This window comes from Carassius gibelio, chromosome B6 (assembly GCF_023724105.1).
Source record: "Carassius gibelio isolate Cgi1373 ecotype wild population from Czech Republic chromosome B6, carGib1.2-hapl.c, whole genome shotgun sequence".
Taxonomy (NCBI): domain Eukaryota; kingdom Metazoa; phylum Chordata; class Actinopteri; order Cypriniformes; family Cyprinidae; genus Carassius; species Carassius gibelio.
Window position 1 is genome coordinate 9566783 of NC_068401.1, and position 18984 is coordinate 9585766.

Consider the following 18984-nt stretch of genomic DNA (forward strand, 5'->3'; position numbering starts at 1 on the left):
AGACATAATTTTAGAGCTAATAACAGAGGCTTGGGCAATTGATATGCAGAATAGGCTAATGCAGTTGTTTGAAATGTGTTAAGTATTAGTATTTATTATTATTAGAACCTGTGTGAATTACCTGAGCACCTACAACAGTGTCCGGCTACTGCATCTCTACTAATAGCAAAACTGAAAGTTTAACTGCTTCAAAAACAGCTACATTAAAATAGCATGTAGTTTTACAGCTGTGAAAACATTCTGATAAAGTTGCAGGGAAGCATTAACAACAAGTTTCGGTGTGTGTGCATGTGTGTTATAATTTGTTAATAATTGATATGCTTTTGATAATAAAATGTAATTTCTTTTTTATTCTTTTGTTTTGTATATTCATTGTTTATTCATGTCTTTTGGAGATTTTTTTATTTTTATTTAATAACATGCTCTCAGTTCTCAGTTGTGAGCTTCACATTATTATTCAGCATAAACATATATCACAATATCGCTGCATATATCACTAAAATCAAAGAAACACACACACACACACACACAAAGAAAAACAATCCAGGCCCATTGGAGGTAATTACTGTGGCTAAATTTCTGTTAAAACACACACATTTCATTGCAGTTTTAATTTTTTAATTTGTAATTTTCCTAAGCTGTAAATTGTAATCATCAGAATTAAAACAAATAAATCTTGAAATTTTTCAGTTTGTGTGCAATGAATGTAGAATAAAAGAACGTTTTTTTTATTTATTATTATTATTACAAAAAAATAAAGACCTTTTTTTTAGATGCACCTGCACTATCGTATATGACTGAGCTGGTGATTTTTCTGGACTGAAAAAATCTGACTGCTTGACAGCTTGCCCCCTAGTTAAAAAATACCATCAGTGCTCCTGATCTTGATAATACCACACTGAGCAACTATAGAACAAAATCAAGTCTTCGTTTTATAGGCAAGATTATTGAAAAGGTAGTTTTTAATCAGCTGAACAAGTACTTAAACTCAAATGGGTACCTGGACTATTTTCAATCTAGTTTCTGACCGAGACAGCAGTCATTACGATAATAAATGATATTCACTTTAATTCTGATTCTGGCAAAATATCAGTGCTGGAACTACTAGATCTTAGTGCTGTGTTAGACGCTATTGATCCTCTTCTAGAGAGACTGGAAAACTAGGTCTGGCTTTCTGTGATGTTGCTTAAATGGCTCAGGTCATACTTAAAAGAGAGAGAGGTTATTATGTGAGTATAGGAGAGCATAAGTGTAAGTGGACGTCCATTACAGGTGGAGTCCCACAAAGCTCAAATCCTGCACAGCTCTTGTTTAGCCTGTATATGCTCCCACTAAGTTCTTAATGAGAAAGAATCAAATTGCCATCACAGTTCTGCTTATGTTACCCAGATTTACCTAGCTTTATCGCCAAATGAACACAGCCCCATTGACTACCTCTGCCAATGCATTGATGAAATTAACAGTTGGATGTGCCAGAATTTTCTTCAATTAAACAAGGAGAAAACTTGTAGTCAAAACGAGTCATTCATTGTAGCTTTTGAAAAGTTATTTCTGTTAAATAAAATATCTCCTTTTGAAGTGGACTTTGTAACTTTGCAGACCTTTTTTATGCTCAAACAGCAACATTACAGACTAACTAAAGTTGAACAAGTCAAAAAGCATAATAGGTCCCCTTTAAGTGTTAAGACCATGGGTTGTAAATCTTATTTAATATTGACCGTAATATTCTTTATATTATATTAAAGATTTATTATTATAATGCTTAGTCTCATCACAGTTCTTCAGTCACATGGCAATACGTAAATCTTACTAGGAACAAGAAGTGTAATACCTGGTATAAGGATAGTTTTAAGAGGCCGAACCTCCACTCCCTGTGTTGGGTACTGCAGAGGGTTGTTAGCTTCAGCTACAATCAGTAGATCAGCTGGGGTCTGCGACCTATACAAACCAGGGTTACTATCATTAACTAAAACTAAAACCATAAAATAAATCTTCAAGATCAGACATTCTCTGCATATACAGAATTCATTTAATAACTTTTATAATATTGAGAAAACAGCATATGCTGGTTAGGTATATTTTGAAGTATGCTAGCTAGTGAGCTGATATAAGCTGGTCCTTGGTTGGTCATGAGCTGGTTTAAGCTGGTCCTGAACAGCGATGGATACAGAGAACCAGTATTTTTTGGACCGGTATGTAGTTGTGTCAGTACCGGACTACCGATAAGCTTCAGGTCAATCAAAACTCTTATCAATACTTGCGTTGTTTTATCTCTATATACTTCGGAGTTAATGGCAAATTAGAAGCTGATCTCACACACCAATCTCAAACTGACTTCACGCCTGCTGTGAGAGGTTTGACATAACATGCAGAGGCACCATCTCAATCTCTGTCCAGCACAGGTAAAATAGTTGTAATGCTAAAGGTAAGTTACGATTCAGATTTCTTTATTAAATAACTTACAAAGTAATTAGAAAACTTTCTGAGATTTAATTTAGTGTGATTTAATTTCTGCACGCTCTTTCCCTCTCAAAATGTACAAATGGCTTCAAACCATCACATTGTGTCAGCACTACAAGCAAGCTGCACACTGCACAGTGGAAATTTAAACCACTTTGCACTCCCGTGCTTTTGACATTGTGCTCATACACATTTAAAGCGCACACACATAAGACTGCCTCAAATACAGCTCACAAAATCAACCTTGTGCTTTGTGTAAGCTATTATTGCCCCATTCTAAAAACAAAAGTTTACTGCATGATCAAACATAATTATATATTTTTGAATAATGTCTAAAAAACAAACCCCCCTCCACAAATTATGATGAGGAAATCTCTTTCTCACTTTGAAGGGAATTTTTATAAAAAAAAATTATGTTTCATGTATCTTTTCTGTTTGCTTAGAGGCATTTACAAACTGCAGTACTGACGTTCAGCAGTAATAAAATAACTTGAAATGTCTTTTCACATCCTTTTTTTGCACCAAATTGTAGAGAGAAGTAACAGTATCAGTATAGGCAGTATCAGTATCGATATCAGTCAAATTTAAACAACACTTGTCCCTAGCCCTGAGCTTGTTATAAGCTGGATATGAGCTGGTCCTGAGCAGGAACTAGTTGCTTTGGACCAGCACATGATCAGCTTCAACACTCTCATAACCAGCTAAGTACCAGCTTAAATCAGTTCAAACCAGCTGTAATGTTTCAAAACATACCTAACCAGAATATGCTGATTTTTTCAACAGCGATATAGATTTATGAATCAAACAGCTGAACACTAGCACTTGCATAAAATGATTAAATGCACCTCATTTGGAAGCTCTGATACTCTTTGGCGCGCCGTTTCTTCATCTCATGGAGCTGGGAGGCCTGGAAGGCAGTGTGCAGGGGATGGGCAGACACTCTAGGGAACAATAGCTGAGCAAAGGGCAGGTTGACCCCTCTGCTTTCTCCTTCACAAATACACCCGTTGCGAGCCAAAAGCCTTGTGAAAGAGGAGGAGAGTTATTTTTGACCGGAAGGAAAATGTTTGCATCCTCCGGGTGACAGTAGACAGTCTCTGTGTACAAATATACATCAACGTGTCACTTCTTAGTTAACAAAATAAATTCATGTACAGAATTTAATGTGACGCTTACAGATTAGTAGTTTTCTGAATAACTTTAAAAGTTTATGGTCATTACATTTTTGGTTTTCAAAGAGAAATATATTATTGTATACTGCAAGGATTACATTAAATTTTCAAAAAATTCACACTTCTAATGAAATTAAAGGTTTCCATTTCAAATAAATAGCTACTGACTAACTGACCTGGCCACACTCTCCCTCACTCTGTAAGGGATGGTGCTGGTGCTGGGATCCGATTCAGGAAGTCTCTCCTCCAGCAGCCGCTCAGCTCCAGGACCCAGTCTGTACCGGACATCCACAGTGCTGTAGACCCGTGTGGGCCAGGAATGTAGCACTGCCAAAACCAGCACCACTGATGCTACCAGAGCTAACAGCACAGTCTTACGTAGGGAACGCATGCTAAAAGCTACGACACAAACAGAAACACAACACTGTTGAAACTTCCTTCAGTGTAATTAAATTAATTTGTACAAAAACAAAAGGGGTTTAACACAAATTAGCTTTCTCTTAAAGGAGACTTTTTATGCCTCTTTTTTACGAAATGTAATATAATGCTGAGTACACACCAAAAGAGTTTTCACATCTTATAAGATTTTTAAAATGTGATAGACCACAAACATAAGAATAGAAAATCCTATATTTTGCTCCTATAGTGTGTGGTATGCCATGATGTGACAAAAACAGCACACCACACATGAACAGATTTTCAGAGAGTCTCAACTGTGAACACAGGAAATCTCACTAAATCTTGCGAGACTTCAGAATAAGCATGACAGACGATATGCAGGAAGAAATTGAAATGATAGTGTTTGGAATTATTTTTTACAGGACACATTGTATAAACATTCGTGATGTTGGCACAAATCAACAAGCTGATCCTCCATCTCAGCTGTCCACATCAATTTCACTTTGTGCTACGTCATGCCTGCTTCCATCTTCCATCATCTTGCTTTCTGATTGAATATTGTTTCGTTTCAGTTGACAATCTCCAGAGCGTCCATGCGTTTGGATCCACACATCAGGATTTCTAATCGTAAATATTAAACTTTTAATATTTACGATTCGTGATCGGGGCTGCTCCGACATTCTTCTGATCAGGTTTGGTCACTCTTAACACACCCCACACCAAGGGAAAATCTGATAAAATAGTCTGTAGAACCATCAATATGATCAAGACATAGCTAGGATTGTCGGAAGGGGCGAAATCGGCCCAAAATCAGCCTGATTATCTTTTGGTGTGTACCCAGCATAAGTCTCTTGTGTCCCTGGAATCAGGCTGTGAAGTTTCTGCTCAAAATACTCCACAGTACTTATACTTATATCATTTTGAAAATGCCTATTTTGAGTGGAAGCAGAAAACACACTCTTTTTTCATGCCTGTCTCTTTAAATGCAAATGAGCTGCTGCTCTCAATCCTCTTTTCCAGAATAGAGCTGCTTCATTACAGCTGGGAAGCCTGCTAAAAACATCTGTTTTGGTTCTGATTATCCTGTTTATTGTGCTGAAATCATGTATTTTAAACCATATGAGTTTAAAACTCTTCATATATATATACGGTTTTCTGAGCAAACAAATCCAAAGCACACGGACAGAAAATGGCTAAACTAAGTTATCTTTCACATAGGAGTTATGTTAAAAACACACAAGTTTCAAAAACAGTCAGTTATGTCTGTTAAGGTAAACTGCTGGGAAATAAATCACATGGTTATTTTAGATCTGTGTGGTAGCAGCAATGTACAGTAAATAAATCAATAAATCCAATGCTGTGTTGTCTCCACTGAGGCTGGGACTCTAAACAGTGTTTTGTGCTCGTCTGTGCAGCCAAAGGCAGAACAGTTAGTATGTTTTGCTCAAACTTTCACCATGGCATTAAAGCTGCTACATCGTTGTCACTTGCAATTTTTACATATTAAGGGGCAGTAATATTATAATGAGATCTCTTTTCCACGTCACTTAGGGAGCAAAATCAGACACGCTCGTTTTCTCAGACGCTTGCAGAAACAGGCTTACCAAAACAAAGTTACTGGGTTAATCTTTTTCTCATTTCCTTGGTTGGTAGATGCACCGGGGACCTGATTATAGCACTTAACACTTAGAAAAGTCAAATTTTTATGATATATCACTTTTAAATGAAATAATGAAGCATTCACTTCAATTCAATTTCTTAATTCGCCTTCCCTTGACTTCCCTTCACTTAATAATAATGTGGATGGAAGCACTTTAATGATTCCACAAACACATCATAATACACTTACTCTATCAAATCAGAGCGAGAGGTACAGCAAGTTGCCATTACTGCTCCTAAAGGTCCATGGTACTGATTGGCTCAATCTTGATCTGACTGTCAGTAGCTGATAAGGTTGATGGAGGGCTCTCTCCATCTGCTGAGGTAGAAAAAAAACCTTAGTCATGTCAGTTGTAGGCGTTCATTTACTGTATTCATTACTGTACATAAAACATTCCAATGTACACTCTTTACAAAGGTTCTTTATTTGGATCTGTGGTTCCAGGATGAACCTTTAACATCAATGAAGGTTGTTTTTTGTGGAAAAGGGTTATTCAAACTGTGAAACCCCCATTTTGCAACCTTTATTTCTAAAAATTTACTCATTCACTATATATTCATAAGACTTCTGAATGCAATATTTCATGAGGAAAAGGACCAAATGCCAGGCTTTATCATTTGAAAATGTTGACACAGTAGTCGCCATTTAAAAAACACATAAGACTTCCTCAAATACAGCTCACAAAATCAACCTTGTGCTTTGTGTAAGCTATTATTGCCCCATTCTAAAAACAAAAGTTTACTGCATTATCAAACATAATTATATATTTTTGAATAATGTCTAAAAAAACAAACCCCCCCTCCACAAATTATGATGAGGAAATCTCTTTCTCACTTTGAAGGGAATTTTTATTAAAAAAATGTATGTTTCATGTATCTTTTCTGTTTGCTTAGAGGCATTTACAAACTGCAGTACTGACGTTCAGCAGTAATAAAATAACTTGAAATGTCTTTTCACATCCTTTTTTTGCACCAAATTGTAGAGAGAAGTAACAGTATCAGTATAGGCAGTATCAGTATCTATATCAGTCAAATTTAAACAACACTTGTCCCTAGCCCTGAGCTTGTTATATTCATTACTGTACATAAAACATTCCAATGTACACTCTTTACAAAGGTTCTTTATTTGGATCTGTGGTTCCAGGATGAACCTTTAACATCAATGAAGGTTGTTTTTTGTGGAAAAGGGTTATTCAAACTGTGAAACCCCCATTTTGCAACCTTTATTTCTAAAAATGTACTCATTCACTATATATTCATAAGACTTCTGAATGCAATATTTCATGAGGAAAAGGACCAAATGCCAGGCTTTATCATTTGAAAATGTTGACACAGTAGTCGCCATTTAAAAAAAAAAAAAGATTTTACACAAGATACACTATTCAGCTAATATCAAACAAAATCATTTGGTTAATGATTTTAAATAGTAAGTTACATCATCATCCAGGATTGTGAAAACACACCAACCTGTGGAGAGGAAGTAGGGGTGGTTTGGATGGGAATATATATACCTGTTTGTTTGTGCTCTGGTTCGGGTGGTTTATGGGGACACAAATTTGTATGACATGGACAGAGGTTTTACAATGTGAAGGTAGTTTGTGAGGACACTGCCTATGTCCGTGTAATTCAAAAGGATTAAAAACATACTTGAAAAATTTAGTTTTTTTTAAGTCTAAAAATGCACACATTTTTCTGTAAAGTGTAGGTTTAGGTGTAGGGTAGGTGTATGGTGATAGAAAATACTGTTTGTATGCTACAGCATAAAAACCATTATGGAGAGATACGTAAACCACCAGTACATGTGTGTGTGTGTGTGTGTGTGTGTGTGTGAGCTGTAATTTTTTGCAGCTACATTGAAACCATTTACATCATATTTTTCAATTAACTTTTTTCATCATTTACTTTTAATAATAAATGCTTAATATTATGCTGAGTGATATATATTATCATTATTATACAAATGTCAAAGGTTGTATTCTGAGTTTCTCTCTTGAGTATACTGTTAAAGAAACTAGTGATAACCCAACATGATGACCCAACATTTCCTGTGGTGCATAGCAAGAGATGAGAGGATTACTTGTTGTTCAGCTACTATGTCAAAATTTGTAGTTAGTAATTACACATTTTAGTTAAACATTTTAAGTAATGTAATCAGACTACTTTTAGATTACAACTATCTCGTTTATTGCATTGATTTAAATTGGATAATCTATGTTGAGATTCTTCTTAAACCAAATGATTATGTGAATGTGGACAAAACAGAAAGACATTCAGTGTGTATAACCAGTAGGCTATTTTAGAAAGGAACACTAAAGAGGAAAAAGGAATTAGGTAGAATCATTAAATTATTAATAATTTATTGCTATTTGTAAATAGTAACTAATGATGTAATCCTGTAAATATTTTAAAATGTAATTTAATCTAATTACAAGTATTTCATTTTTGGAATCTGATTACATAATCCAGATTACATGTAATCAGTTACTACCAAGCAATGCCTATAGCTAATTGCAATATTCAGTCTTCACATGATCTGAGATTACTAACGATGAGGTGGTTTATGCAGTATCCTGATTATAATAATCTAAAATATAACAAGGATGTAAAATTTATTTTAAGACACAATTCAATTGTCTTCATCTCTACAACAAAAATATATTTCTATAAAGTGAAAAGGCCTTTTCTGAACTTCAAGAATATCCTTTTAATTCATTACCACCTTGGTAAATGTGGAATATTCAACAACTTAAAAATGTTTGCATGAAAAGGAAATCAACAGTTAGTCGCTGTCAGCTGATACAATTATTTAGAAAAAAAAAAAAAATATATATATATATATATATATATATATATATATATATATATATATATATATATATATATATATATATATATATATATATATATAACAGATGAATTCATCAACAGAATTAGATGTTTTGGTTTTGAAGACATTTGTAAACAATCAAATACAAACGGGAAAAACATTGCGCAACTAACGCGGTGAATAAAACATTCCCCTGCACTTTCATCCATGGCTCCAGAGATAAAAACGACTTCCCTCCGGCTCATCATACTGATGTGTCTATCTATACAGAAGACAGTAAACTACAGCTATAGCTACCTCACACAGGCCGAACAGCTGACAGCATGTACCGTTGGCCTTCGAGACAGAAGTCGTTCAAAGCCTTGGCAAATAGTCAATAGCCATTAAGGGACACGATAACGGGCGTACTCATCATTGCCTCTGTCTTATGCCCATTCTGCCGCCTGTACAACAATACAAATGACGCCATATGTCACATGAACAGATAATTACATCAGGCAATGCAGAGCCATAATTCCATTAGAAATATACCCAAATAAGCAAATCCATAATTAAAAAAACACAGAGTAAGTGGCGATCAATTTAGCTGTGCATGTTTAATTAGATTCACTCAATCGTGCGGCAGAAACAAATAAATGTGCCGTAAATAACTGAGAAAATGATATCGATGCTAATCACAACAGGGCGGATGAGCACCCGAACACGTTCAGATAAATCTTACCCGTAATGTCGTAACCAAGAGGGATCCCCTACCCTTAAAATACCTCCGGCGCGCTTGTCATGTGGACGCAAAGAGCTGATAAATTGAGAAATCCCGATGGCATGGCATCCACCTCTGAGACAGAATGAAGGAGAGCGGAAAGGAGTCGGGCTACCCCTTCAGTGAATAGCGATGGAGGGCTGCGGCGCTCAGGAGGAGGAGAGAGTATGCAGCTTCACAACACCTTAACGACTGCCGCTCAGGCTCAGCACAAGGGTTTATAAATGCTTAATGATCTTAATGGAGACTGTTTTTTTGTTGGGAAATTAACTAGATTTCTCGCACATCATGAGCGCATCTACTTGGTAGCTAGGGGTGCACCCCCGACCCCCCCTCCCGAAATCTGGCTGACCACCCCAGGTGCCCCACCCTTCCAGATCTTGCTATAGGTTTGTTTTAGTACATTTTTAACTGTCGGATCCTGGCATGTGTAGGCAGCTGCATGCCTATGGCCGCTTTCTTCTCCTCTTTACACTTTATTTTAGGCGGTTTCTATAGCGTGATATATGACAAATATCCAGAGCGCATAATGTTACGTGATCCATGTAATGAGCGAGGACAAATCTCACCACTCGCGAGCGGATTTTCTTCACTCATAGAAAACTGGAAGCGTGCATTTAATTATATCCTACATTGTTCTTTTATGAATTGGCGCTGCTCTCGCTCAGATATTACGGGTATGCTCAAACGTTGTCGCATCACTAAAGACCAGAAGAGCTTTTTTCTAATTCAGATGAAGAGTCATATCTAACTAAATGGAAGCAGGCTAATTCTCTATTTATTTAATTTATTAAAAGCCTACTTATTTAAAGGGATAGTTCACCCAAACAACAAAATGTCATTAATAACTGACCCTCATGTCGTTCTAAACCGTGAGACCGCCTTTTATCTTCAGAAGACAGTTTAAGATATTTTAGATTTAGTCCAAGAGCTCAGTCCCTCCATTGAAGCTGTGTGAACGGTATACTGTCCATGTCCAGAAAGGTAAGAAAAACATCTTCAAAGTAGTCCATGTGACATCAGTTAGAATTTTTTGAAGCAAAAACTACGACTTTATTCATCATTGTCTCCTCTGTTGTGAGAGAGAGTTAAAAACAAAGCAGTTTGTGATATCCGGTTCGCAAACGAATCATTCGATGTAACCGGATCTTTTTGAACCAGTTCACCAAATCGAACTGAATCGTTTTAAGTGGTTTGCATCTCCAAAAAGCATTAATCCACAAATGACTTAAGCTGTTAACTTGTTTAATATGACTGACACTCCCTCTGAGTTGAAACAAACCAATATTCCGGTGTAATTCATTTACTCAATCAGTACACTGACTGAATTGCTGTGAAGAGAGAACTGAAGATGAACACAGAGCCGAGCCAGATAATGAACGTAAGATTGACTCTTTCACAAGTCAAGAACCGGTTGCATCGGTTTTGCATCATTTTTTTTTTTTGCAGCAGTCGATCTTTCGAACATTTCAATTCAATAAACCGGTTGAAGTAAACGCTTCACTGGTTCTTTTGCCCTCGACGTAATGTCTTTTGCGATGGTAGCCCCTGATTCAAGCCTTCGGTTTACCCGTGCTCATAACATTAGCACAGAATCAGTTCAGAAACAATCACCAAAAGAATCAGTTCGGTTCAGACACTCTGTGTGTTGGTCTGCTTCACGCTGAATCACACATACGCAGTATCATCAGCTCCTCGGTTCTCGAATCGGACACATCTGACAGAAACGGTTCTTGGCTCATGAACGAGTCTATGTTTTGTTCATTATCTGGCTCGGCTCTGTGTTCATCTTCAGTTCTCTTTTCACAGCAGTTCAGTCAGTGTACTGATTGAGTAAATGAATTACTCCAGGATATTGGTTTGTTTTAACTCAGAGGGAATGTCAGCCACATTAAAAAAGATTAAACAGCTTAAAGTCATTTGTGGATTAATGCTTATTGGAGACGCAAACTGTTTAAAATGATTCAGTTTGATTTGGTGAACTGGTTCAAAAAGATCCGGTTACATCGAATGATTTGTTCGTGAACCGGATATCACAAACTTCTTTGTTTTGAAACTCTCTCACAAAAGACACGGAAGAGAAGACAATGCTGAATAAAGTCATAGTTTTTGCTATTTTTGGACCAAAATGTATTTTCTATGCTTCAAAAAATTCCAACAGACCCTCTGATGTCACGTGGACTACTTTGATGATGTTTTTCTTACCTTTCTGAACATGGACAGTATACCGTACACACAGCTTCAATGGAGGGACTGAGAGCTCTCGGACTAAATCTAAAATATCTTAAACTGTGTTCTGAAGATAAAAGGAGGCCTTCCATGTTTGGAACAGCATAAGGGTGAGTTATTAATGACATAATTTTCATTTTTGGGGCGAACTAACCCTTTAAGGGCACCTCAGTCACGATATAGCCAGCCCAAGATTAAAACTCACAACTCTAGGGTTAGGAGTCAAACTCTCTAACCACTATAGGCCACAACTTCCCCTTTCAAATAAGTTTTTTAATTTTGCCTTCTGTTTACTTACAAAGACCCATTTACCACATTTTAATTTCATTGCTCCTCTTGATCTGACATCATTCAATGAAAAGAGCTATTTTCCTCCAAAATATAATATGTGTTTGTTTCAGATGAAGTCAAAGTGTTCTAGCTACTCAATGAGTTTGTATGTTTTGTTTTTAAGTATTTAAACAGGTTTCAGTCAAATGTGGGCAGCCAGAGAGCCTGCCCCAAACTTCCTATCTCATTGTAAATAAAAATGTAATTTTTATTTATGCATTAATCACTTGGTTTTCACTTGCATTTGAAAGGATGCGATTCTGCAAACATCAGGATGCAGCTGTTTTCTGTGTAATGAGGAAGCACCGACTAGGTACAAATACTGTGAGTACACATATTTCTCAATTCTTTATTTTTGTTTGCAAAACAATTTTTTTCTCACATTACTTCATTTTCTTTTGCAATTCTTTATTTTTGTTTGCAAAGATCACATTTACTTTTTCTCAATGCTTTTTTTTTTATTTGCAAAACTTTATTTTCTTTTGCGAAACTTTATTATTTTGTATATGTATGCGGCATTATATTGACTCCACAATCCTATGGTCATAATAAACTACAGTAGGTTCAATGCTGCTGTCACCAATCCACTTTAAAGACAGAAATTTTGAAATAAGTGAACTATTAAAAAATATCAACACTGCATGTGTCAGACACAGACGAGGACACAGAGGATTCAGTGATAAGGTAGTTTAATGTGAATCAGAGGTTTCAGACACAGGTGAATCTTGACACGTGGATAGAACGGTGACAACACAACTTCCCTTATGGTGAACGGTGATCCAGATGGTGCTCAGATGAAGACGATGGGGACAGGAAGACTGACGAGGATGAAGAGGGTTCAAGAGTTCAGGTAGGTTTAATAATGGCGTTCAGGCAAGTGAGGAGATCGGTGCAAGACCAGACGATGAGTGATGGTGACTGATGGCTTTATATGTGGTTCTGGTGATGATGCACAGGAGTTCAGAATTCGGGTGATTGGGGACGAGTGGGTGTGGCGTAAGTGTCCGATTCCGGGAGTGTAGAAGGTGTGGCTGTGACAGCATGAACCTCCTGCTATCTGTGATTTGTTTACTTTTGCTGAGACTTCCATTGTTTATTTTCTCCATATAACTTATTTAGCACAATGACAATGTAACTTGGAGTAAAATAAGATGGATAATGAATAAGCTAATTACAAAGAGATACTATTTATATCTAATATAATGGCATTTTATTTCTCTCTCAGATATTTTTTTATTCCCTCAAAAATGGTCTATGCTGCGAACACAACGTAGGCTACCTTGTGGGGCTGTGGAGAGGCATCCAGCTGCAGCCTCGCAGACTCACTTCTTGCAGACACCAGTGGCTGGACACCAGTGGATGGACAGCAGACGTCATTTCCGTATCGTCATTCACTTTTCAATTTTAACACGCCATGTAGATGTCAGCGGTAAGAAAAAAATAATAAACTGTTGATGATTTATAGGTCATGTCAGAATTCAAATGCACAAACTAGCTAGTTAAAAAAAACGTCTTGTTTTCAAGGTACTGTGTCGTGTTTTTTAAAGGTATAAGTGAACTCTGGTGTGCCTCAATTCTAGAGCTAACGTTAGGTTGCTACAATAGATTTTCCAATTAAATCGTTCTTTGAGTGGTATGATTTAATATTGTAAACATGTTTTTTATTCAGTTGGATGTGTGAAGATTGTACCCAGTTAACGAGATTTCATAGAACAGTCTTGGTAGAGAATAGTCTACACTCTAAAAAACGCTGGGTTGTTTTTTCAACCCAACTGCTGGGTTGAGGCCGTTGGATAGGACTTTGGGATGTTTTAACCCAAGTTTGGGTTGAAAATAACTCTCTTTTTTAACCCAGCGTGGCTGGGTTGAGGACGCGGACGTGAAGGAGAGCACGCACGTCACGTCAAAATCGTACGTCTCCAGTGCGAGCAGCCGCCATTTTCTCAGCGTGATAGAAGCGAGTGAAAGACTATGGTAAGTAACGTTAAATATTTAAAATGTAAAGTTATCTTTTATTGTTTACCCGGTTGTATGAAAGGCGGAAGGTTTTATGAAAGGCGGAAACAAAGGAGCTTAACGTTATATAAAAAAAACGGACGCGGTTTTCGCCTCGGACACGGAGGTCTTGCCTCATGTAACGTTACTGAACGGAGGATGTACTTTTAATATATCGTCTGTGAATGTATTTTGTCATATTTACATAAGATTTTACATTATCTGTTCTCTTTGAGGCGTTAACAGACGGTTATGGTCACGGTTATGGTCATGTGAATTTGTCTTTTTTTTCGCGGTTAAACTGAATGTATGTTTGTCTCCTAAAGGAAACGGCATTGTGTAGTAAAGACTAGAATAATTATTTTGAGGCTGTTGAAGTGGTAACTGTTAAAAGTATGTTTTACATGTAATGTTTCAGACTTGTCCAGCTCCTGTCTTCATTGTCCTCGCGCTGAGAGTTAAAGACACAGAAGCTGTTTGTGTGAGGAGTCACAGACCTGTGTGAGGATGAGGAGGAGGTGTTCTTCTGAAGAGAGGGACAGACGGTTTAAGGAGAGTAAACTTCAGAATAACATCAAGTTATCTTTATTTTTACTAAGACTAAAATAATGTGTGTTTTTTTTAGATGTTGAAATCCAGAGACAAGATAACTTCATTCTTTTGAGACTGATGTAAGTTAAATTATTATTACTTTTTTTTTTTAGAAAATTAATGTTTCTGTTGTGTCCTGCCTGTTAACTTCACATTTTGATGCAAAAACAGTGTGATTTTATATATGTATGTATGTATATGTTAATATTTTATTGAAACCATTGATGCCCCTCTTTGCAGAACTCAAACTAACTGGAGTTAAGGACACACAAGTCTGCTTGAGTGAGGAGGTGGTTTTCTCAGCTTCTTCTGAAGAGAGGGAAAGATCGTTTAAGGCAAGTAAACTTCATAATTTCATGTTATCAGTTGTTGTTTTTTTACTAAGAGTAAAATAATGTTTGTTTTTTGTTTTTGTAGATGTTAAAAGCAAGAGACATGGGAGATCATCATTCCCTTGAGATTTTATGTAAGTTATTTTTAGAAAATAAATTTTTCTGTTGTCTCCTGCCAGTTTACTTCACATTTTGATGCAACAACAGTGTGATTACGTGCTCATTTCATTAAGACCATTGATGTCTGTGTTTTTTATTGCAGAAATCAAACCAACTTTGGAGTTGTCTGATTTGGAGAGTCATTATTCTTGGTCTGCGCTCTTAGAGGTAAAGTTCACACAAAAAATCATTTACTTGCCCTCAAGTCATTCCAAACCTATAAGACTTTTGTCTGTCTTTACAACATAAATTAATATATTTTTAGTTTTCTCATAATATTTGTTAATCCATTTATAGTTTAGATAATCAGTATTTTCAAGCTTCATAAATATAGAGTTATTGTAGAAGTAAATTCTGATATTTATATATGAATACATCTTAAATTATATGATAGCAAACATGTATATTCAAAATAAATTATTGGTCTCCCAGACCAGCAATGGAGGACACAAAAAGAGAATATTAAATATATTCATATGTTTTCCAAAAAATGAACAGGGTTTGTATGAGTCTGGAAAAACATGAGGAGAGTAAATTATGAACATTTTAATTATTTGGTGAACTAACGGTTTGAAGAGCAGCCCTCCATGTACATGAATATTGTGAGGTATGTGAATGTCATGTCTGTTTTAATGTTTCAGTAAAGAAGCTTTCTGAAAGCAATATTTATTCAAACAATATCACCTGTCCTCACAGTAGTGCTGCCATTATAGACTTCATGAGAGCTGTGATAGACAGACATTAAACAACCGCACAAAGTGTTGAAACTTTAAAACCGATTATTTACCTATCCTTACGGATGTGAATACACCTCTACCTGAAAATAGATAGTTGAATTAAATGTTTAATTTTTTCAAATTTGTTTCTCTTAGGCCACTGATGAAGAACAGGCGGTGACTGGATGAATGCTGGTCAGAGAGGAGAATCTTCTTTCCCCTAAACAGCGGTGGTTTTAAAGGAGGACGCTCCCTGGATGATGTAGAAGATGTCACATGCTGTGCTGATGGGGTTTCTTCATGATTACATCAGTTATGCTAAAGAGATCATGAAAATTGACCGTGATGCATGATCTGTATTCATGGACTATGAAACAAACTGTAAGTGTATAATTTGTTAAAAAAAAAAAGTTAAATGCTTTTTCTGTGTTTAGTAGAAAAGTTTACACTCTGTCATTCATACACCTGCTCACATTCTTTCACACACACACACACACACATGCGTCTGTTAAAGGTTATAATATCAAAGTTAATGTTGTGATTTATTTGTGTACTGTCATGCCAGAATAGTTGGAAAAAAAACTAACTAATTGTAAATTAATTGTATGTGTTTTCGTATATTTTTATACAATATATACAACTGAACAAAGTCCCATTTGATCTTAAGTTATATTCATCAAATGTTCAATGCTTTGTTTATGAACTCTGTAGCTGTTAATGCCATCCTTTTCTGCATTTCTTCTAACATGTTACTTTTTGACTTTTCTCTTGTTTTTAATAAATATTTTCCTTTTGATAATTATTATTTGTGTGTAAAAGTGATATTTAAAATGAACAACATTTGTAGGTTTAATGCCTAGCTCAATTTGGGTTAATTTTAACGTAGAAATGCATTGTTTCCCCACATGGCAGCCCTCTGCGAGTATATTTTCTGCCAGCAGGAGGCGCTAAGAGCGGGAGAGGTAAGGGTTTCTCCGGTAACGGCTGCAGAGCGGTGCTGAGCTCACAAACGCTGCCTTATCAAGCACATGCGAAATGATATCGAACATTTTCTAAATACAGTAGTTTTCCTTCTGAAATACAGTGATAAAAAAAAACACCCGCTCTGTTTTTTTAAACCCTGCAATATAGTCATTTTAAACCATAAAAAAGGCAACCCAGCAGGCTGGGTTAAATATGATAACCCAACTGGTTGGGTTAAAACAACCCAGCGCTGGGTTCGTCCCTTTTTGACCCAGCGCTGGGTTGTCAAAATAACCCAAATTGGGTTGTTTTCAACCCAGCAGTTTTTAGAGTGTAAAATACTAGGTTGTCTATGCACACGAGAGTTTGTTAGCTAACTATGTTTTTTTGTTTTTTAGTTGAAGTAGTACTTTTCCCTATGCAGGTGTAAATGCCTGATGTTTAATATGTTTATGATGATGTTTAAAGTGCTTTGGTGGCCATGGGTCTGTTGAAAGTGCTATATAGCCTAAATGCAGTCCATTAACCATTTTACATATTTTGTATAGGAGAATGTTAACATTTATATAAGTTTTTTTTTTTTTTTTTGTTACCACACAATTTTTTACAGTCCATCTACCACACACAACTTTTCACCTACATTGTTCAATTCCTTTTCTTTTTTTTTTAAAGTTATTAATTGGATTTTTGTAAACTCTTATGAATTATAAGGTACTACCGGTATTTCATATGTGTCACTATACTTATTACGTAAACAATCTATTAATACTACCCTCTTCTTTAAGGCAAATCACATTAGTGTGCGTAAAGGGACGGAGCTACCACCAATACAGAAATGCACATAGTGCTGCAGCCGGTATCACTGCCCGCTGTGCAATTCAAACACAGTGGGGTACTGTGGAAACGGAAGACGTGGAGACCTTTGAAGGATTTATACAGACCCTGAATTTCGTGAGCATTGCCCAGACTGCTAGTTTTAGGGGGCAGGAATGAGGTGTGGTGTGCACAGTGTGCAATAGTTTATTTGGAACTGTTCATGTTTTATTTTCTCTTGAAATAGTGACTTCCCCCACAACCTTACGGGCCTGACTGTGGCATCTTCATTCTGATGGTCAGATTTGACAAATTTTACTAATTAGATTGTGTAATTTCAAATAAATATTGCAAAACCATGAAGTGTTTATTTGATCTGGATTGTTTGGTAAATTGTCTGATCATGTGAATCTACGTATATATTTTAAAAACAGAAGTGGTTACATTTACAAAAAAAAAGAAAAATAAAGGATTGAATATCCAAATGGGCAAGGCAAAAAAACTGTGGTCCATTAACATGTACAAGTCTGTTGTATTGACAAAACGTTATAGTCCATTGATCTAGGCTGAATTTAAGTCACAAAAAATAGTGATATGATCTGAACAATATATATTTTCAAGGTGGTTCTTGTGAATGCAGTTTGCATGAATTATTGATGTTATAATATTAAGTATATTATTGAGAATTGTTTTATGTAAAGAGATATGATAAAGATAATATTTCAATTTGCACACAGTTTTTATATTATATATTTTAAGTCATAAAAGTAAAAGGACAATACGGAAAATACGTGTGCAATTAAGCCTGCAAAGAATGCTGTCTATCCACTGGTGAAAACAGAAAATAAATATGCTGTCTATCCATGGGTGAAACTATAAAATAAATATATGTCTATCCAGAGGTGAAAATATAAAATAAATATACTGTCTATCCAGAGGTGATAACTAAATATGCTGTCTATCCAGAGGTGAGAACTAAATATGCTGTCTATCCAGAGGTGAGAACTAAATATGCTGTCTATCCAGAGGTGAAAATATAAAATAAATATACTGTCCATCCAGAGGTGAAAATATAAAATAAATATACTGTCCATCCAGAGGTGAAAATATAAAATAAATATACTGTCTATCCAGAGGTGAGAACTAAATATGCTGTCTATCCAGAGGTGAAATTATAAAATAAATATACTGTCCATCCAGAGGTGAGAACTAAATATGCTGTCTATCCATAGGTGAAAATATAAAATAAATATACTGTCCATCCAGAGGTGAAAATATAAAATAAATATACTGTCTATCCAGAGGTGAGAACTAAATATGCTGTCTATCCAGAGGTGAAATTATAAAATAAATATACTGTCCATCCAGAGGTGAAAATATAAAATAAATATGCTGTCCATCCAGAGGTGAGAACTAAATATGCTGTCTATCCAGAGGTGAAAATATAAAATAAATATACTGTCCATCCAGAGGTGAGAACTAAATATGCTGTCTATCCAGAGGTGAAAATATAAAATAAATATACTGTCCATCCAGAGGTGAAAATATAAAATAAATATACTGTCCATCCAGAGGTGAG

At 35.9% G+C, this 18984-nt stretch overlaps 1 protein-coding gene and 3 long non-coding RNA genes across 6 annotated transcripts in view; 3 read left to right on the plus strand and 1 right to left on the minus strand.

Annotated features, from left to right (window-relative positions):
- The window catches only part of LOC127960243 (beta-1,4 N-acetylgalactosaminyltransferase 1), a 19200-nt gene extending 9641 nt beyond the window's left edge, over positions 1-9559 (minus strand). Inside the window, exons 1-6 of one of the 3 annotated variants that reach the window (XM_052559871.1) lie at positions 9239-9559; positions 8815-8960; positions 5881-6009; positions 3809-4031; positions 3306-3482; positions 1832-1938 (exon numbers count right to left, since the gene is read on the minus strand). In XM_052559871.1, coding sequence (XP_052415831.1) covers positions 1832-1938; positions 3306-3482; positions 3809-4023 — 499 coding nt within the window. In that variant the 5' untranslated portion in view covers positions 4024-4031; positions 5881-6009; positions 8815-8960; positions 9239-9559. The remainder of the gene's footprint in view (positions 1-1831; positions 1939-3305; positions 3483-3808; positions 4032-5880; positions 6010-8814; positions 8961-9238) is intronic. The other 2 variants (XM_052559872.1, XM_052559870.1) reach the window with 2 other exon arrangements.
- A 2529-nt stretch (positions 9560-12088) lies between these two features.
- On the plus strand, positions 12089-17917 carry LOC127959265 (uncharacterized). The gene is made up of 3 exons (XR_008154231.1): positions 12089-12160; positions 13062-13265; positions 17378-17917. It is a non-coding gene; the product is annotated as an uncharacterized LOC127959265 (long non-coding RNA).
- LOC127959263 (uncharacterized) lies at positions 13642-14757 on the plus strand. Its single transcript, XR_008154229.1, has 3 exons — positions 13642-13810; positions 14250-14502; positions 14663-14757. It is a non-coding gene; the product is annotated as an uncharacterized LOC127959263 (long non-coding RNA).
- Positions 14838-16526, plus strand: LOC127959264 (uncharacterized). Its single transcript, XR_008154230.1, has 3 exons — positions 14838-14888; positions 15017-15081; positions 15786-16526. It is a non-coding gene; the product is annotated as an uncharacterized LOC127959264 (long non-coding RNA).
- Positions 17918-18984: the final 1067 nt, after the last annotated feature.